General features: G+C 39.4%; 1 protein-coding gene and 1 long non-coding RNA gene across 2 annotated transcripts in view; both read right to left on the bottom strand.

Moving 5' to 3' along the window:
• LOC132815434 (uncharacterized) overlaps positions 1-19,079 on the bottom strand; it is a 312,980-nt gene extending 293,901 nt beyond the window's left edge. The window contains exons 1-2 of the mRNA XM_060824368.1: positions 19,042-19,079; positions 16,077-16,172 (exon numbers count right to left, since the gene is read on the bottom strand). Coding sequence (XP_060680351.1) covers positions 16,077-16,172; positions 19,042-19,074 — 129 coding nt within the window. The 5' untranslated portion in view covers positions 19,075-19,079. The remainder of the gene's footprint in view (positions 1-16,076; positions 16,173-19,041) is intronic.
• Positions 19,080-19,113: 34 nt separating this feature from the next.
• Positions 19,114-22,020, bottom strand: part of LOC132815433 (uncharacterized) — a 48,424-nt gene continuing 45,517 nt past the window's right edge. The window contains exon 3 of the long non-coding RNA XR_009644652.1: positions 19,114-19,195. This is a non-coding gene — a long non-coding RNA (uncharacterized LOC132815433). The remainder of the gene's footprint in view (positions 19,196-22,020) is intronic.

Below are 22,020 nucleotides of genomic sequence, written 5' to 3'. Positions count from 1 at the left end.
TTTCAGGTTTCTGATGGTTATAGTGTGAAGTGTGTCACTCATGTGACACTGACACTTCCCTTTGGAATGTTAAACAATGGTGATACACATTATCTTGGATTATTATTGCCAAGCATTTTTTCCATTTCAAATTAGTTATAACAAGGTTCACAAAAGTTCAATCTTCAACTAGAAAAATGAACTTTACTTATTTTCCAAGACCTTCTTAAAAGTAAATGGTCTCAGTCGTCATCTTGATAGGCCCAGCTATGAATTCCATTGTTAGCCATTTGTAGGTGGGTAAACTTGTCTTCAAATGAAAAGCAGGAAAAACACACATTTGTTTTTAATTCTTGTTCATGTTTGGTCATTGTTGTTTCCCTTTCTTCCTTCAGCCACCTCTTAAGTCTACTGTCTACAATTGAGTATATAGATCAAACTACTATAAAATCCTAAGAGTTATTGGATTCTAGGACTAAAACCTATGAGAACGAATGACTAAGAAATATATTAGAAAATGAGTTAATCTTAAATTCTAAAATCATTTTTGCTTCACTGTTGTTGGATCTCTTTTCTAAGGACTGCACAGGTTCAAGAAAACAACTCACCCCTGCCTTTTCAAAGATAATCATGGGTTGACAATAAATGCTAGCCCAGCCAGTGATGCTCACATCCCATGAACAAATATAGAAAAAAAAACAATCACTGGAAGTAACTCTGGTAACCTATTTGTTCAAGATCTTAATCAGCAAAGAGGCACAAATTGGTCAACCATTTCCAGCAAAAACTCATTTATGTCACAGTTATAGCAGGATAGAAAGAGGCCTTAAGCCCATCTCTGTAAAGCAATTCAGTCAGTTCTATTTCACCAATCTATCCACTAAACTCTCTAAATGTATTTCTCTCAAAAGCATTTGCAATTTTAAAAATGTATTGGTCATCTTCGCTTTACACCTCAGAGTTCCAAGTTAATACCAACTCATTGCATAAAACATTCTTCCTTATATTTATTTATAACGCTTACCCAAAAATCTTAAATTTGTGTTACCGATTCCTTGTACTATCAGCTAATGAAACAGTGTTACTTTGCCCATCATGACATAATATTGTACACATGCATCAATTTTCCTTTTAATTTTTGCTCCAAGGAGGGAAAACCCATCTTCAAAATAATTAGTTTATTCAGAACAAATCTCATTCTTAAATCAAGTGGCAATCATTGGTTAACAAGTAAGCTATTTTCTGGAATTAAAATTATACCCCCTTACTTTCACATAGACGCAACACAAAAGAGACAAGTTTTTGCCGAATTTATGATTTTGAGAAAAAAAACAAAAAGTTGGGAGAAGGGAATGTGAAATAGCTGCTAAATGGAAAAGACATCAAACAGATATAGTAATTCAAAATTGGGCATCTATGAGATCGTGTGGGCCAACAGCAGCAGAACTGTATGTGATGCCAAGCCTTGTTCAATGAAAAGTGAATGAGGGAATGTCAGGAGCAGCAGACATACCCAAAATGAAGCTACAACACAGGACAACTTGCATGACACACAATAGAAGCAATACATTATATGCAAGAGACAGAGGAAAGCACTCCTATGTCTTATGGTCTTATGGAAAGTAATCATAGGGCCAACACATCAGATCTAAACTCTGCAGTCCTGCCATATACATTTACAGATGGTGGTAGACAATTAAACAGCAGGCTGCGAGGAGGGGCGATTCACAAATATTCCCATCCTCAACAACTAAAGAGCTGAACACTTGTGTCATGACACAATCTCAACAAATGTTATTACTTTGTTTCTATCTCCACAGATGCTGCAAAAACCATTTAATGCCTACAATAAAAGGATGTCAATAATTATGAGTGACTTTAATCGACATATCAACTGGAAAAATTAGACTGACCATAATAACCTGGATGAGGAGCTCACAATTGCTGTCAAGATAGTTTCTTAGTGCAGTATGTTTTGGAATTGATTGAAGAGGTTGTTTTCGACTAGATTTTGTTTAATGCGACAAGATAAATTCATAGCCTCACAGTTAAGACATCCCTACATAGTGGCAACCAGAATATGATTAAATTTTACTTCCAGTTTAAAAGGGAGAAGATTGTGGGCTATGAATAGAATTGTAAAGTTAAACAGGAGTACCTATATGGCCACAAAAACTGAACTAGCTTATGTGAATTACCGTACAAGGCTAGGGGATAGATTAACAACAAAGAGACAGTGGCAGATAATTGAGGGGATATTTCAGAATCCTTAGAATAAGTATATTCTTAATGTAGAGAAAACTTATAAAGGGAGGACCTAAAATCTATGGTTAACTAAAGAAGTTTGGGCAAGCATTGAGCATATAATTGCACAAAGATGAGTGCCATATAGATGATTGGTCAGAATATAAAGAAAAAAAAGAGAATAACAAAAGTTAATCAGGAGGAAGAAATTAGAGTATGAGTGGAAGCTAGCTAAGAATATAAAAACAGATAATCAGAGTTTCTGCAAGTATTTAAAATGGAAATGATTAAAATCAATGTTGTTTCACTTAAGAGTGAAAATGGGATGTTAGTAGTAGATAACAAGGAAATAACAGACAAAATTAACAAATGCTTGGTTTCTGTCTTCACTATACAGAATACAAAAATCCTTCTAGTATTAGCCATAACTCAGGAGGTGAAATAGAGAAAGGAACTTTGCAGAATTACAATCATGGAGGAAGTGGCAGGAAGCAAACCTTCTGACTGTCCACTGCATGTTATAAGACCATAAGATGTAGAAGCAGAAAGCAGCCATTCAGCCTATAGGTTTGTTCTGCCTTTCAATGAGGTTGCAGATGATCTGATAAAATCATAAATCATCTAAATCATAACAAAATCCTCATAAGACACCTAAATCTTGTTGGGTCTGAGAGAAATTAAAGGGTTAAACTTTCCTGGTTTTTTTTCCATAACCTTTGATTCTTTGACTGAACAAACAACTGTATATCAGCCTTGAATATATTTAATGACCCCACCTCAACAGCCCTCTAAGGTAATAATTCCTTAGATTCACAAACTTTTAAGGGGAGAAATTTCTTCTCATCTTGTTTTAAATATGTGACCTCTTATTTTGAGATTATGCCCTCTGGTCTGACACTCTCCCATGGGCATATAAAATTCTCAACACATGCCCTGTGAAGCCCACTGAGAATTTTGTATGTTTAAATAAGATCATCTCTCATTCTTATACAGTCCAATGAGTGCACGTGGTGATGGTGCTCCTTTAACAAAGTTATGTTATTTTTTTTCAAAAGTGTTGTACGAGGCTGAGTTGCCGAGAGGTCTGGCTTGGATAGGTTTTAGGGCCAATTTGATTATAGTTAACAGATACTGTCTCAGGAAAAAAAAGGCTTTCACGTTAAAAAAAATTGTACAAAGAAAGGGGAGTGGCCAGTTCTTCCAGCTCAGCTTTTCTCTGGTTTGGTTTGAGCAGTCTGGCTATTCAGTTTAAAGCTGGTCAAAGAAACAGCTACATGGAAGAACGTGTCCATGCTGAATCTTTCTGCCATCTCTCTCTTAACATTTCTCCTGTAAGACCCAGTTTTTGATTTTATCTTTTTTGCCAAGGGTGTTTACGGGATTGTTGCAGGAATTTGGTACAGCATCATTAAGTTGGGATATTCTGTTGGGTTTTTGGATAGGTTAAGTTATTCTATATTCTGTTCTCTTTTATGTTTCATTTGGTAATCTTGCATATAAATTCTGTTTTGTTTAAAACTAAGTGGTTGGGTCAGTTGCATCATTGCTGGGATATCCACTGTACATCTGCTCAAACCAACTAGAAAAGTTTGGGTCTGGGGTACTTTCTTGAGATGTCTTGAGGTGGTCTAACCTGGTCCAGAACATACATAGCCAATCTATCCAATCTCTCATCAAAAGACACCTAAATCTTGTCAGGTCTGAGAGAAATTAAAGGGTTAAACTCAGGAATGTGTAAGCTAGATAAATTAATCACAGTAAATGTGGAGTTACCGGGATAGGGTAGAGAGCCAGGTCTGGGTGGGGTGCTCTTCAGAAAATCAGTGCAGACTTGATGGGCTGAATTGTAGGATTCTATGATTCCTCTATGAGAAATTTTGTCCACTAGAAGTGACATTGAAATATTGTATACTGACTAAATATCAGTCATTTAACAGCTAATGGTCATTAGATTGTGAGTGGTATCTTTTTGAATATGTAATGTGGATTCACAGCAGGCAAGTCTTTCAACCACCCCAAGTTTGCGAAATCAGTACATTACAACGTTGAGCCATTATTTATTTTGAACTCATTTTCAAGTTAGCTACATAAATAAAGTTGCGATAAGGGACTGGAGAAGAGAAATCCTATAAATATTGAAGGAACAAGGCAGAACCAGAAAATGCCAAAGTTCAAGCCATTTAGCAGCTCTTAAAAGTCTAGAAAAATTGAGGCAATAAAGAAGTGCCTGTCTCATCTGACAAGTAAAATGATAGCAATGATGGTACCATGCTAACTGTCAAAGATTACATAATTTCTATGTTTACTACATTTGCCTTCATTTACATCTTTAAAAAAAAGATTCAAAACTGGTAGACGAAAACAAAATTTGCTTCGCCGTGCTTTAGATTTCCCAAAGTAACTTGAGTTACCAATCATGTCTTGAGCGAATTAAAATTCATTTTTCTCATTAAGCTGTTGATCAAAATTTATTTTTAAACAAAATATTTTTTATGAAAATAAATATTGTCAGAGTAAGAACAATGCAACAGGATTGAAGGAAGGCAAATTTCATCAGTTACGTAAGAGGAGAATCAGACCTAAACAGTTATTTCAACATGCAATAAGATAATGGCTGGTCTGAGACCATCTCCAATTGCTTGCAGATACATGGGAACATCACCATTTGTAAGTTCCTCTGCCAAACCATGTACCATGCTGATTTTGAACTATATCACTATTCTTCCATGGTCACTCGGTCAAAATCTAGCAAAATTATTGGGATTGAAGACAGACAAGTCTTCAGGTCCTGATGGCCTACATCGTGGGATGATAAAGGATGAAATAGTGGATCCATTGGTTATAATATTGTAAAATTCTTTGGATGCAGGAAGGTTCCAGTGAACAGGAAAAACATTGATATAACACCCTTTCTCAAAAACAGAGGCAGAAAGTAAGAAACTACAGACCAGTCAGTTTAATGTGTTGTTGGGAAATTGTTAGAATCCATTATTAAGGAAGTAATAATAGGACCATTGGAATGTCAAAATACAAAATACAACAGAGTCAGCATGGTTTTATGAAGGCTCAATCATGTTTGACTAATTTGTTAGAATTGTTTGTAAATACAACAAGTAATATGGATAATGGAGATCTTGTAAATGTAGTCTGCCTGGACTTCCAGAAGGCATTTGAGAAGGTGCTGCATAAGGTAAGATCCCATGGAATTTAGGATAATTTATTAGCTTGGATAGAGGATTGGTGAACCAACAAAAAACAGATATTCAGAATTAATGGGTCCTTTTCTGGTCTGCAAGCTGTAACTAGTGGGGTGCCACGGGTTTGGTCCTTGGCCTCCAATTATAGTAAACATTTTATTATCCAGCATCCATGGGACCAGGAGTGTACCAATTGATGAAAAATTCTGGAAAATCAGAAGGTCCACACAGTCAATGTAAAAACACATGCTAAATAATAGGAACGTAATGCAGGACTTATACATATCACTTCTATACTCTATACGTGGGCGGCACGGTGGCACAGTGGTTAGCACTGCTGCCTCACAGCACCTGAGACCCGGGTTCAATTCCCGACTCAGGCGACTGACTGTGTGGAGTCTGCACATTCTCCCCGTGTCTGCGTGGGTTTCCTCCAGGTGCTCCGGTTTCCTCCCACAGTCACAAAGATGTGCGGGTCAGGTGAATTGGCCATGCTAAATTGCCCATAGTGTTAGGTAAGGGGTAAATGTAGGGGTATGGGTGGGTTGCGCTTCGGCGGGTCGGTGTGGACTTGTTGGGCCGAAGGGCCTGTTTCCACACTGTAAGTCTAATCTAATCTAATCTTTAATAGCAGAAATCACTTCAATATTAATTCAACTTTGTCTTAAATAAAACTTACTGAGAGAGATTGTGGTAGATTGTGTTAATTGAGGAAAAATAAGAAATTTATTTTAAAATTGGGCCCAAATTTCACAGGTGAAGTTTAACATGGATAAGTGTGAGATTGGAAGAATAGAAAGGTAACTTATTATTTAATAGGACTAAAACTTCAGAGTATTGCAGTGCAGAAGAATCTGGGTGTCCTCATTCATGACTCACAGAAAACTAGTAGGCACTAGTAGACTCACAGAAAACCATCCACAACCTCATCACTTGAGGGGGATCTCCCATCCACAGCCTCCAACCTCATAGTTCCCCAACCCTGTACGGCCCGGTTCTACTTCTTACCCAAAATCCATAAATCTGACTGCCTCAGTCGACTGATTGCCTCTGCTTGGTCCTGCCCCATTAAACTCATCTACTCAAATCTTGGCTCTGTCCTGTCCCCTATGGCCCATGAACTCTCCCCCACATATGTCCAGGACACCAAATACACTCTCCACCTCCGCAATGACTTTTGATTCTCGGCCCACCAATACTTCATCTTCATCATCCAGTCCCTTACACCTCCATCCCACATGCTGAAGGCCTAAAAGCCCTCTGTTTCTTCCTTTCCCACTAACCCAACCAGTCCCCCTCCACGACTAAAATGAAAAATAAAATAAAATTTGGATATAATGCATCATCCTCTGCCATTTCCACAACCTACAAACAGACTCCATCACTATCTGAGTTTATGAGAGATCATGACTTCCGCGACTCCCTTGTCAGGTCCACGCCTCCCACCAATCCACCCTCCCCTCCCAGCACCTTCCCCGGCCATCACGAGAAGTTGAAAACCTGCACCCACATCTCTCACCTCACCTCCATCCAAGGCCCCAAAGGATCCATCCACGTCCGACATAGATTTACCTGTACTTCCACACACGTCATCTACTGCATCCATTGCAACCAATGAGATCTGCTCTACACTGGTGAAACAGAACACTAACTTGCGGCTTGTTTCAGAGAACATCTTTAGGATACCCTCACTAACCAACCCCATCGCCCTGTGGCTAAACATTTCAACTCCCCTTCCCAACTTGCCAAGGATGTGCCTTCTCCATCATTAAACAGTAACCACCCAACGCCTGGAGGAAGAATGCCTTATCTTCTGCCTTGGGACCTTCCAACCAACTGGATTTCACTAGTTTCCCCATTTCCCCTACCCCACCTTATCCCAGTCCAAACCTTCCAACTCAGACTTAAATGGTCCTACCTGTCCATCTTCCTTCTCACCTACCTGCTCCATCCTCCTCTCTGACCTATCACTTTCAGCCCCACCTCCATCAATCTATCACTTTGCCAGCTATCTTCCCCCCCAGCCCCAACCCCCTCCCATTTGTCTCTCAGCCCCCTTGGCCCACAAGCCAATTCCTAAGTAAGGGCTTATGCCTGAAATGTTGATTCTCCTGCTCCTCGGATGCTGTCTGACTGGCTGGGCTTTTCCAGTACCATACTCTCCGATTCTGATCTCCAGCATCTGCAATCCTCACTTTGCCCTCCACCAACACACTCTCATTCAACTGGCGGAACAGGTCCTCACCGCCAACAACTTTTCCTTCGAAAGTTCCCATTTCCTACAGACATGAGAGGTAGCCAAGGCACCCACATTGACCACAGCTATGCTTACCTCTTTGTAGGATACATGGAACAGTCCCTGTTTCGTAGCTACACCTGCACCATGCCCCACCTTTTCCTCTGCTACACTGATGGCTGTTTCGGCACCACCTTGCGCTCCCACAAGTAGATTGAATAGCTCATCAACTTCACCAACACATTCCACCTTGACCTCAAGTTCACATGGACCATCTCTGACACCTCTCTCCCCTTCCTGGACCTCACCAACTCTGTCTCTGGATACCAACTCCACATGGACATCTATTTCAAACCTACTGACTCCCACAGCTACCTGGTCTACACCTCCTCCCCGCTCCTGTAAAAATACAATTTCTTGTTTCCAACTCATCCGCCTCTGCCATATCTGCTCCCATGAGGAGCAATTCCACTCCAGGATATCCCAGATGTCTCTATTTTAAGGACCACAATTTCCCCTCCCGTAATCAACAATGCCCTCCATCACATTCCTCCATTTCCAGTACCTCTGTCCTTGAACCCCACATCCCCCACTGCAACAAGGATTGAACCTCCCCACACCCCCACCACCGGTCCTTACATTCCACCCCACGAATCTCCAAATATAGTACATTATCCTCCATCATTTTTACAACCTCACCACGGGAAATATATTTCCCTGCCCACCCTTATTAGCATTCTGCAGAGACCGTTCCTTCCATGGCTCCTTCATTAGGTCCACATTCCCCACCACCTAACCGTCTACAACCGGCACCTTCCCTTGCCGCCACACAAGGTGTCAAATATGTGCCCACATCTCCCTCCTCACTTCTGACCAGGGCCTTAAAGGATCATTTCAAAACCATTAGAGACTTACTTGTACATCCTCCCATCTCATTTACTGCATCTGCTGCTCTTAATGTGGTCTCCTCCACAGCAGGAAGACTAAGAGCCAGCTCACAGAGTGGTTCAGGGGATATCTCTGGTCTGCACACACCAAACAACCACATTGCTCTGCATCCAACAACTTCAACTCCTCCATCCACTCCATGCAAATCCTGGATCCCCTCCACTGCCAAATCAATGCCACGTGCCAACTGGAGGAAGACACCTCATCTTCCGTCTCAGGACTCTACAACCATAAAGCATCAACACTGACTTCACCAGTTTCCCAATTTCCACCCCCCCACCTCATCCCAGATCCAACATTCCAACTTGGCATTGCCCTCTTGACCCGACATACCTCTCCATCTTCCTTCCTTCTGTCTGCTCCACGTCCCCACTGACTGATCACAATCACCTCCTACTTGCATCCACCTATCTTCATCCCACTTACATTCCCTCCAGCCACACCCCCACTCCCATTCATCTCCCAACTCCTTTCCCCCTCCACATTCCTGATGAAGGGCTTATGCCCGAAACATTGACTCTCCTGCTCCTCAGATGCTGCTTAACTTGTTGTGCGTTTTCCAGCACCACACTTCTTCACTCTGACTCTCTAGCATCTGCAGTCCTCACTTTCTCCTAGCAGGTAATAAGGAAGGCAAATGGAATTTTGGCATTTGTTATTCACTGCAACTGTTATAGACATTAGTGAGACCACACCTGGTGTATTGCTCATAATTTTGGTCCCTCTACTTCAACAGGGATGTTGTTTCATTTGGGGCAGTTCAGAGGTTGATTGATTAATGGGTTGATTCTCACTAGACTGATTCCGGAGATGAGCGGGTGATCTTAAGAAGAGAAATTGAACACTTCAGGCTTATACTTCTGTAGTTTTGAAGAATGAAAGGAGATCTAATTGAAATATATAAGATGACAAAGTAGACATGAAAAGGATATGAGGCAATCTAAATTGAGAGGTTATATGTTTAGGATAAGGATTAGCAAGTTCAGAACAGAGATGAGGAGAAATTACTTCTCATAAAAGGTTGCAAATCTGTAGAAATCACAATGCTAGATTGTGGTGGATGCTGGGACATTGAGTAAATTTAAGGAGGAGATAGACAGATTTTTAATTAGTAATGGGTTGGAGAGCTATGGAGAGTGGGCAAGAAGTAGAGTAGAGTTCAAAATGAGATAAGACATGATCAAATGTCGGAATAGAATCGAGGGGCTGAATTGGCTACTTCTTATGTTCCTAAATTCTAAAATGCTGGCACTCACTTCCTAACAGTATTTTGGGAGTCCCTACACATCAATGAAAGCAGTGGGTTAAGAAGGTAGCTCACTAACACCTTCTCAACAGCAATTAGGTATAGGCAAACAAAGGTACTAAACAACACAATCTCACAACTTATTTAAAACATTGTCTTTGAACCATTTCCCTAATACACTGGATAACAGAATCAATCTATATATAAAATGAACTTTTGGTTTACCATCAATTGTCATTTGCAGATGAGAATTTCAAACTCCTACACTCATTGCATGCACTCACACTTTCTAATTTCACTTCTGAAATGTCTAGCTCTATACTCCTAGATTATACCCCTTAGTCTTAGATTCTCAACTGATAAAAATAGTCTCTCTAGGTCAACTTTATATGTTCCCTTAACATCTGATAAATTTAATTGAGCTCTTTAATGATATGGATGTTGTATATTTAAGTCACAGGTTGGTTAAAAAATTACAAATTCTTGGTTTGATGGGTCTTTGACAGCATGGATTAGGAGTTAGCTAAAAGACAGTACACACAGAGTAGTCATGGATGGGCATCCTCTGAAGAGTTGAAAGTGGTGTTCCCCAGGGATTGGTGTTGGGACCCTTGCTTTTGTTGCTTTATATTAATAATTTGGAGATAGGTATTGAGGGTAAAATCCCTAAATTTGTAAATGATACCAAGTTGGGTAGAATCATGGATTACGAAGATGATGCTGAGTGATGTCAAAGGGACACTGATAGGGTGGCCAAATGGACAGACACATGGCAGGTGAATTTCACTGCAGAGGAATGTCAGGTAATGCATTTTGATAGAAAAAACACAGAGAGATTATACATGATCAATGGTATAAATCTGAGGGAAGTACAAGAGCAGAGGGACCTTGGGGTTCATGTGCATACTTCTCTGAAGGTGGCCAGGCAAGTTGTTAAGAAGGCTTAAAGGATTGTTGGGTTTATAAATAGAGACATTGAATATAAAAGCAGGACGTGATGTTATATTTCTACAAATCATTGGTCAGACCATATATGGAGTACTGTGTTCAGTTCTGGGCACCTTATTTAAGGGATGAGGTTAAAGCCATGGAGAGAGTGCCAAGGAGATTTGCTAGAATGATTGTACCTGTCTGTAATGACATCAGTAGTGTCACAATATGAGGTAAACCCTCTTAATTAATTTAAACTAGCAACACAGAAAATATTTACCCTATGAGAGGTCAAGAACTATTTAAAGTTAAAATTAACAACTTTATTTCTTAAAGTACAACAGAGAATAATTAACTAACAATTATTTACAACTGCTACCTCTAACGTATCTTTTACTTTCCCTTCTATAATACTAGTCCATAAAACCCCCGATTAAGATTTTCCAAAAATCCAAATTTTCAAAACCACCCAGATGTCGAATCTTCTATTTATATCTTCCACTGTCTTCTTTTCTTTTTCTTAGGGATTTCTGTTTCACAAGTTAGTGATCAATAAAGGTACCTTTAAGAGAGCTATTCTCTGGGCAGTCTGCAGGCACTGGTGGCTTGACAGTTCTCCTCCCATCTGTTCAATTTTCCCTGGTCTTATACCCCAAAGAATCAGATTGTGTCATTGGCTTTTAAGATTGTCAATATACTCAATTCAAACTTGATTGGAGTTTCTCGGGGTATAACTTAAAGTGATTAGCCGAATTTGAATTTGTTTTGTCGTCTCCAGGCAACAAGCTAATTGAGTTTTTTGACTAAATGTTACATTATATCTTCCTCAGAACACTTGGTGCTATGTCAAGTAGTTCTGCAAGCTTTTAACTCTCTTAAAGGTACAGTAGCAAATGTGTTGCTGGTCAAAGCACAGCAGGCCAGGCAGCATCTCAGGAATAGAGAATTCGACGTTTCGAGCATAAGCCCTTCATCAGGAATGTACAGTACACCCACATCTTCATAACAGTAGCTATACATATCAGGAAAGGACTGATATCTTTACCCTTGATAAAACTTTGACAATATGTCACCTGAGATCTTGGTATTAAGGTTTATCTAGAATATAGGCACCAGAAGCAGGCCATTCAGCTCAATTAATCCACTCTAGTGTTTATGCTTCCCTTGAGCCTCCTCCCACTTTTCCTCATCCATATCTTCCATCATGAGCATCTATTCCTTTCCCCCTCAAATAGTTAAGTAGTTTCCACTTAAATACATCAAAATACTTGCTCCAAAATGGTAACGAGTCCCACATACTCACACTTCACTGTTCAAGTTTTTTTCTGCACTCTCTGGCATTTTTATTGATATCTTATATATAGCTTCTATCCCACAAAATAAAACATTCTCTCTATATCAACTCTATCAAAGCCAAAGCCTTTCATAATATTAAAAAAATCTTAATTATGTCACTCTTCAGCCTAGATTTAACAAGGGTACAGAGATCAGTCCCTTTCAGATAAATATAGTCAAATTTTCCTGCTATCATTCTTATCAATCTCTGTCTCCTCTCCAGTGCTTCTACACCTGTTCTAGAATATGGCTATCAGAATTCCATTGTGTCCTCTAAATTAGGTCCAGCCAAGGTTTGATACAGGTTCATCTTAAATTCCCCACTTTTCAAGTCTATCCTTCTTGAAATAAAGTCATGTGCTTGTTTTTTTTAAATTAATGGGCCTGTTAACGTTTGGCAAAATTTCTAGTGACTGATAAATTGCTACTCCAAGATTCCATTGTACCTTTACCCTCTGGATTTGCAATCTTCTATGTGAGTGTACGTTATGCAGTTGTCTTGCAAAAAAAACAGCATTAAATTTTCTATCCCTTATTGTTCTATTCCCATCTTTATCCAAATTGCTGCATTTCTCTATTGCCTCAAACCGATCGCCCTCCTCTTTTTAGTTTAAAGCTCTATTTATAACTCCAGTTAAAAACTTCCCTAAGTCACTGATACCATCAGTGTTTACGTGGAACCCAACCTGTCACCATCTTTCTCTTTCTGGCCAATGTCAACTGACTGGATGGCAGATTTACGATTCAGAGCTGTGTCAACAGCTGGGGTTCAGTTCCCACACTGGCTGAGGTTACCATGAAGGATTCACCTTCTCAACTTCTTCCTCACTTGATGCGTGGTGACCCTTAAGTTAAATCACCACCAGTCATCTCTCTTTTTCTCTCCCTCTGTCTCTAATGAGAGAGCAGCCTATGGTCCAGGAGGACTGTGGTAACTTTATGTTTTATTTCCCATGAATCAACACTCTTCTTCACACACCAGCCTTTGAATCACACATTGAATTCTATCAACTGGTTGACACCATGCCAATTTATATGTGGCTCAGGTAGTAATCCGGAAGTTAACATCTATTAATTTAGAACCTATGTTACCAAATCCCTTGGGAAGACCTCAATATTTATTTCACCTCTCCGTTGGTTCTGACATGGACCACAACAGATGGATCCTCCATCTGCAGTTCTTCTCAAGTCACATGGAGATACTCTAAGTGCCCAGATCTGCAATTAATAGAATTTCTGGAATTTCCAGTCTCAGCTGAACAGACTAGCATTTAATTTCCTAACAATTATATAAGTTATCACATTCCCTTTTTTTCCCACACTTGATTTGTCTCCTGCACCAAGGAACTATGGTTAGTTTCGCCAACTTCCCTGCAGTCCTGATTCAAATCCATACGGATAGCTCACCTGTAGAATAAATTCCAGGACTGAGACTTCTCCACTGATTCAAACAAGTTTTTTATATTGCTTGATTTGCAAGCACACCATCTGGCCAAGTAACCAAGCAACTTTTCCCACCCTGATGGAACACAACATCTAGCTTATACTGTGCACCATACATTTCAAGGGACTTTACAATTAATGCAATACCCTTGAAGTGAATTTTCTGTTGTAATACAGGAAATGTCAAACACAATTTTGTGGACAGCAAACTCCCAAAAACAGTACAGTAATGACCATATAATCTGGTTTTACCATGTTGATTCTGAGATAAAAGTTAGCCACCAGACCAGAGTTTACTGTCCTGTTGTTCTTTGAAATACTGCCATGGAATATTTTCCATCCAAAAGGCTAATGGGACCTCAATTTAACATCTTTTCCAAAGAGACATCATGCCCAACAGTGCAGCACTCCACAAGAGCATCTGCATTAATATTTGTGCTCAAGTCTTAGAGGAGTATTTGAACGTGGACCTCTGTCAATCAAAGGCAAGTTTGGTACCAACCAAATGGCAGCTAAAGATGACAACGGGAGATTTCTTTTTTCAGATGGTTGTTAATCTTTAGAATTCATTACTCGAGACAGCAGGATGCAGACTCATTATATATATTTAAAGTTGAGTTAGATTTTGTCAAAGAGCGACTAGAGCAGGCAGAAAAGTGGAGTTAAGGCCACATTGAGTTTAGCCATGACCTTACTGAAGACCACAACAGGCTCTAGAGACCAAATAGCCTAATCAAATCATTATTTCTTATGTTGAAAAATGTGGTGCTGGAAAAACACAGCAGGCCAGGCAGCATCCGTGGAGCAGGAGAATTGACGTTTCAGGCATAACCCTTCTTCAGGGATGAGGCTGGTGTGCCAAATGGGCACTGGGAATGTGATAGGTGGAAGGAGGTGAGGGTGATAGGCCGGAGAGGTGGTGGGGACGGAGAGGTCGGGAAGAAGATTGCAGGTCAAGAGGGCAATGCTGAATCTGGAGGTTGGGACTGAGATAAGGTGGGGGGAGGAGAAATGAGGAAGCTGGAGAAATCTACATTCATCCCGTGTGGTTGGAGGGTTCCTAGGTGGAGGATGAGGCGCTCTTCCTCCAGGCGTTGTGTGGTCAGGGTCTGGCGATGGAGGAGGCCAAGGACCTGCATGTCCTTGGAGGAGTGGGAGGGGGAGTTAAAGTGTTCAGCCATGGGGCAGTTGGGTTGGTTGGTGCGAGTGTCCCAGATGTATTCCCTGAAACGTTCCGCATGTAGGCGGCCTGTTTCCCCAATGTAGAGAGACCACATAGGGTGCAACGGATACAGTAAATGATGTGTGTGGAGGTGCAGATGAATTTGCGATGGATATGGAAGGATCCATTGGGGCCTTGGAGGGAAGTAGGGGGGAGGCGTGGGCGCAAGTTTTGCACTTCTTGTGGTTGCAGGGGAAGGTGTCGGGAATGGAGGTGGGGTTGGTGGGGAGTGTGGACCTAATGAGAGAGTCGCGGAGGAAGTGGTCTCTCCGGAACACTGATGGGGAGGGGAGGGAAATATATCCTTGGTGGTGGGGTCTGTTTGGAGGTGGCGGAAATGACGGTGGATGATACGATTTATCCGGAGGTTGGTGGGGTGGAAGGTGAGGACCAGTGGGGTTCTGTCCTGGTGGCGATTGGAGGGGCGGGGTTCAAGGGCGGAGGTGCGGGAAGTGGAGGAGATGCGGTGGAGAGAGCATCGTCGACCATGTTGGAGGGGAAATTGCGACCTTTGAAGAAGGAGGTCATTTGGGTTGTTCGGTAGTGGAATTGGTCCTCCTGGGAGCAGATGCGGCGGAGGCGGAGGCGAAGGAATTTGGAATATGGGGGCGTTTTTACAGGCGGTAGGGTGGGAGGGGGTGTAATTTAGGTAGCTGTGGGAGTCGGTCGGTTTGTATTATTTCTTATGGTCTTATATTGCTCAAATACAGTTTAACATAAATGTGGTTGCCTGGGTTGAGGTTCAGTTCAAAAATTCCCACAGGCTGAACCAATGGCACACTGGCTATAAATATCAAAGCTGTTAACAAATGAATTATTTCCTGTCAAGCAACAAACAGCAACAAATTTGCATCAAAAAAGCTACAGTATGCAAGAGAATGTTAAGCATGAATTGGAAAGCACCACTGGGATTTACAGTACTGAGTATAATGGCTACAAGTATATTAATTGAGGAACCTGTGAAATTGATACTTCCTCCTACACAATTACACCACAATAAATGAGTATGTTAACAGGACTTTTGAAGTAATAAGTAATACAAAGTTCTGAATTGAATACATAGGTGACAAAAGTAGAGGTAAAACCTTTGAGTAGATAGCCACACTTCATTGAAATGAGTTTCTGACTTTCATTTCAGACTTGAAGCATGAAATTCTTGAATTTTCATTGAAAAGTAAACCACAAATTAAGGTAATTTGCCAGAAAACAGAAAACTCTGCAAATTAATCAACATCAAAAAGAACAATATAGCTTGATGTTACATTTATTAAACATATTTTTTAAAAAGTCTCTTACTCTTTCCTTAAGTGTGTTTCTAAGCTCAGTGCAAGCTGTTGTCAGGACACTTATCTCGGTGCGTTTCTCTGTACGCCTAATTTTTAATTGCTTCAACTGCAAAAAAAAATTAAGGTATGCAAGTATTAGAACAACTTTTAGAAATCTAAAGTATTTGTATACTTTTTGCTTTCAATTATTTTCAATTAATTTCAGTTAAATACAATGAGACCATGGTGCAAAACAAAAGGAGTTGATACAGACACTCTTTTAAACTTACCCTGCTGTCCTACAAATCTACATTATTGAACCAAGATTCTTGAAAGTTTTATTTAAACTTCCTCCACCTCCCAATAACCAATTAATCATTAAGTATAAAATAAAGAATTGTGGATGCTGGAGATCTGAAGAATATAAAACAGAAATTGCTGGAGAAGCGCAGCAGGACTATTATCACCTGTGAAGAGAGTGTTATTGGAACTGAACTCATCCAGGCAATGAGGAGTATTTAGAGATTTCATCCACATGCATAGGGAGGAACAGGAGTGGCAAACAGATATGTGGCAAGAATGGCCCTCATTGCCCCGAAACTATATCAGTGCAGTCTGCCTGCTGTCATGGATAAGTCAATAATTGTCATGAAGAGCAAGGCCAGCATCCTTAGCATCTGTTGGAGCAGTGCACATACCAATACTCCATCAGCCACCCTCAGCACCAAAGACCTGGTGACGGGGCACGGGAATTCTAGTTCACACTGTGCTTATGTTATTTTCCCACCTAGGCCTTGCCACATGAGATGAACATGATTGATTTGGTTATTCTCTATAACCCCTCCCCTTGAAACCAGTGTGCTCCTGTCCATGGACAACCACCTCCTTGTTCATTACCCCGCACCAAGCCATGCTTTACCATATTCTCCCCCTTACAAATTTTGATCTGTAAATGCACAAGTTAAAATTTCCAATTAAATTCAGTCTGCTTTTGGTATATGTTGTCTAATCTCTGAAATCATTCATTCCAATAGTTCACAGATATGTCAAGATGTCAATTACTCAACTCCAAAGGTAGCCTTAAATACTTTCTGTTTATTAAGCCTACCCATAAAACTCCCATCTCCAAACCATGCCCTTTGGATATTAACGTTTTCGTCACTGGGAACAGTTCAAAAGTATTTGCTCCATCAATGCTTTTATGAATTTAAACAGCTATAGAACATAAACTATTACAGCACAGTATGGGCCTTCAGCCCTCAATGTTGTGCTGATATGTGGAACCAATCTGAAGCCTATCTATCCTCCACTATTCCATTTTCATCCGTATGCTAATCCAACGATCATTTAAATGTTCCTAAAGTGGGCGAGTTTACTACTGTTGCAGGCAGGGCGTTCCACACACCTACTACACTCTAACGAAAACAGCCTCAAGTCCCTGAACCTTTCCTTGTAAGACCTTCCCTCCATACCAGGCAACAGCTTAGTAAATGTCCTCTGAACCCTTTCCAAAGCTTCCACATCCTTCCTATTGTGCGGTGACCAGAAGTGTATGCAATATTCTGAATGTGGCCGCACCAGAGTTTTGTACGGCTGCAACATGATCTCGTGGCTCTGAAACTCAATCCCTCTACCAATAAAAACTATGCTTTCTTAACAACCCTATTGATCAGGGATCTATGTACATGGACACCGAGATCTCTCTGCTGATTTACACTACCAAGAATCTTAACATGAGCCTTGTATTCTTTGTTCTTGTTGCTCCTTCCAAAGTGAATCACCTCACACTTTTCTGCATTAAACTCCACTTGCCACCTCTCAGCCTGCTCTGCAGCTTAGTTATGTTCCTCTGCAACCTGCAACATCCTTTGGCACTATCCACGACTCCACCGATCTTAGTGTCATCTGCAAATTTACTAACCCATCCTTTGAAGCCCTCATTCAGGTGATTTACAAAATAACTCTTTCAGATATTCTCTTGACTTCAATGGAGAAAAAAACCCAATTTCTCTTGTCTCTCCACTGAACTAAAGGGTTTCCTTCCTTGTGCCACTCTAATAAATCTCCTCTTCAACCTTTCAAACACGATGATCTTATTTCAGAAAATATGGTGATCTAAATTGACACAATACTCCAGCTGGTGTTTATCAGTGTTTTATAAAGGTTTAATGTAACTGCCTTGCTTTTTCACTCTAAAAGTCCATTTATAAAGCAAAGAATATCATAAGCTTTTTGAACAACCTGATGAATTTATCCTTCAGCCTTCACAGATTTGTGCAGATCTCTCTGTTTGAGTACCCCTTTTAAAATTGTACCAGAAATTGAGTTTCCACAGCACAAGTTATTTGCAGAAATAGGTGCCAACTTTGGAAATAGGGTTAAACTGTTGTCACCATCTCGGATTCCATTTGTTTGTGTCTGACATCAGGTTGACACCAACTGCAGGAAATCTCCTTGGTAAATAATATGTTTTATTGAACATAGTAACTTCTAACTATGCAAAGGATAAATATTTCAGATGAGGCTTCAAGATATAATCACCATCCAGCAGTTCTGATAGTCACATAATCTTACATATTGATAATGTGACTGTGTTATTTATATACAACATTAATTCTTTAGATTGCAGATGAAATAAGTGGGAGTGGATAAGGCAACTGTTATATATCCCACACGATTTTCCTTTCCACCTAAAAAAAAAGGCAGTTATCTATCTACCAGCATCTGATCTAATATTCCACTTCTCTTTGAAGTTTGAACTGAATTTCTGACAATGTACAAATTGCAGCAGGAGTAGATCCATGGAAAAACATGGCTAATAATTCACTCAAAATGCTTGAGCAGACATTTTAGCGTCCAAAGTATACATATTTGCTGTGTTTGATATCTGTGTATATATCAAATCCAGATACAGATGCCAAGACTTTACATTAGGAAATGATGGTTAAACTGTTTCTCAAGAAATCAGCCCAAGTAAAACCAAATTTTAAACTTACATTCTCTGCTTTGATATTTTTCTGTTGTTCCATTTCAGTAGATTCTTTAATAAGTTGGTTGTATAATTCTTCTGCTTCTAGAAGTTGCTTCTGAATTTCATTCTCCTGAGTAGTATATATATCAAAGAGATCCTTGGCATTGATCAAGTCTTTGCTATTAAATAGAAAACATGTATTTAAAAAGTGGTTTTAATTCCTGTTTATATCATGTAACCTTTCACTGGATTAGTTTATACATCATCATACATGAGATTAGTGCAAAACAAAAACAAACAAAATGGATAATTGGAATTGGGATATGGGCTGGGATAAGACAGTACATTCAGGATGGTAACTGTGACTACTGGAATGTCACAGGGATCAGTGCTTGGACTGCAATTATTTACAAAATATATTAATGATCTGGGTGAAGAAAGTGAATGAAATATTGTCAGGTTTATGGAGGACACAAAAATAGGTATGAAAGCAAGTGGTGAGGTTAACATAAAGCATCTACAGAGACTTAAAAACAGGTACATAAATAAGAAAAATTGCAGATGGGATATAATGTGGAAAAATTTGAGGTTTAGCATGTTGGCTGGAAAAAGAAGGAACTGAATATTATTTAAATATAGAGAGAGACTACAGAAAGCTGCAGTACAGAGGGATTTGGGGTTCTTATGATTGAATCACAAAAAGCCAACTTACAAATTCAACATGTAGTAGGGAAGGCAAATATTGACCCTTAGTTCTTAGGGAATGGAGTATAAAAGTAGAGTGATCTTGCTAAAACTTTATAAGGCACATGTCAGATCACATCTACGACAGTTTTCTCCCCTTAACTAATGAAAGATATACTGACATTAAGGAGTCCAGAGAAGATTCAATTGGTTGATCATTGGTATGAAGGGATTTTCTTATGAGAAGAGGTTGAGTAGAATGGACATGTAATCATTGAAATTTAGAGGACTGAGAGATGAATTGAGGGAAACATATACGATTTGTTGAGGACTTGACAGGGTAGATCCAAGAGTTATTTCCACTTGTGGTGACAGTCTAGGACCAAAGGCCATTATCCCTCAGTAAGGGCTCACCCATTTAAGATTGAAATGAGAAGAATTTTTTGCTCTCATTGGGTAGTGAATCTACTGGCACTAAATTCTGTACTGTTGGGAACTGTACAAACTGGAGGTTAACTGTATTCAAGACTGAGGTTGACAGCCTTTTTATCAGTAAAGACATCAAGCATTATTGGGATAAGACAGGAAAATGGAATATAGGATTATAAGCTTAGCCATGTGTCAATGAATGGCAGAACAAACTTGATAGTCACAGACTGTTCTACTTCAGCTCCTAAATCTTATGGTTTTATATACAATCAACTATTCAAATGATACATTATTTTGATAACAGGTAGTACTCCTCAACAAAACATCAGGAAAAACATGCATATTTATTTATATATAGTTATGATATTTTTCTAATGATGATCCATTAATAAAAAAATTACCCTAAGATAATCTAACCAGCTCCTTATAGAAATAATGTTTCATGAAAAAAGTGTGAAGCAAACAACTCACCATTACTTGCATCACAAAATACCATGTTAAGCCATCAGATCATCACTTACATGTTGTAACAATAAACTACGCTTATTTGTGCTCTTCTATCCCAAATACACGCTGTGAATTGTAGGATGAATTGAATATAACCAAATTCACTTTAAAGTTACACTCAATCCTTGGAATCAGAAAAAAATATCTGCTGTAACCTTTGTAACATATCAGACGGTAAACTACACTGTACGTTAAAAATTGTTTTTGAAAGTGTTAAAGAGATTGCTGTAACTTCCATAAATTCAAAACTTAAAGAACTCTAAGAAATTATACAACTGCATCTGAAAATCAAAGTATTCTGACAATCATTTTAACCATGTTGACGTTGTCTTTTTTTAACAATAGCTGTAGTGGAAAGAATTTCCTGATAATTGTGCATGACAGGCTGTCACAAAAATGTATAAATGTGCAAAATCCCAATAACACCACCAAAATGACAAATTTACCTGATTGCTAATCGGAACAAAAGCGATTCACACCAGGTTTCTTCAGTAACAAAAACAACAATGCTGTTTATTTCAAAACATTTAACTTCAACAAGAGCAAAATAACTCCTAATGCATGCAACTTCAATTATATCACTTCAAAATCCCAGATACACACACATCGGATTGAGATTCACAAAAGTGAATTCCCAGTCTTGACAGTCTGACAACATCTTCCTTGAGTCTTCACAAAACTGAGCTTAGACTTCCTTAGCTTTGAATAACTCCTTTCAGATTCTCACTAAATAATTCTGGTCCGGAAATTTCAAACTAAACTCTTTATCATGAAGTAAGCTATTGGCTATCAGCTCTAAAGCATTCCTTTTCTTCAGGAGAAACTGGTTTACCTAACCTCTACTTGTGTAATGAAATCAAAAGAGTCTCCAAGCAATGGTAGTTTACTCTAAGAAAAAGCAATAAAACAATTCCAAATTCTTCTAACTGAAATCCTAACGCTCTTCAATACTTAATCTGTCTGCTTGTAAGAACTCCTATGATGCAAATAAATTCCCATTAGCCCACCTGAAACTATTTTTATCATTCTGTTTATTTTAAAATCATGGTTCCAGAAAATCTGACAAGTTAGCCCCTTTATACAAAGATCAAAATCTATATACCATTAGTTCAAAATCTGAACACTTAAATAAATGATATCAAAATATGTATGGATCACATTCCTTAAACTGCATATTGCCCTGTTCAACAATATGGAACACTTTGTTCTCAAGTACAAAACTTTCCTGGTATTCCAGTTATAGCAGTCCAACTTCCAGGGAGCCTTGTTTCCAGGGAGCAGAGTCAGAGGGATAAGCATGGAGCAGTGAGCATTAACTAACTTACATTGGGGATTTGCAGTCTTGTTTTGCAGGGAGCTGAGTGAGAGGGAGGAGCACAGAATG

Source organism: Hemiscyllium ocellatum, chromosome 4 (genome assembly GCF_020745735.1).
Source record: "Hemiscyllium ocellatum isolate sHemOce1 chromosome 4, sHemOce1.pat.X.cur, whole genome shotgun sequence".
NCBI classification, from domain to species: domain Eukaryota; kingdom Metazoa; phylum Chordata; class Chondrichthyes; order Orectolobiformes; family Hemiscylliidae; genus Hemiscyllium; species Hemiscyllium ocellatum.
This window is presented reverse-complemented; position numbering and strand designations above follow the sequence as displayed.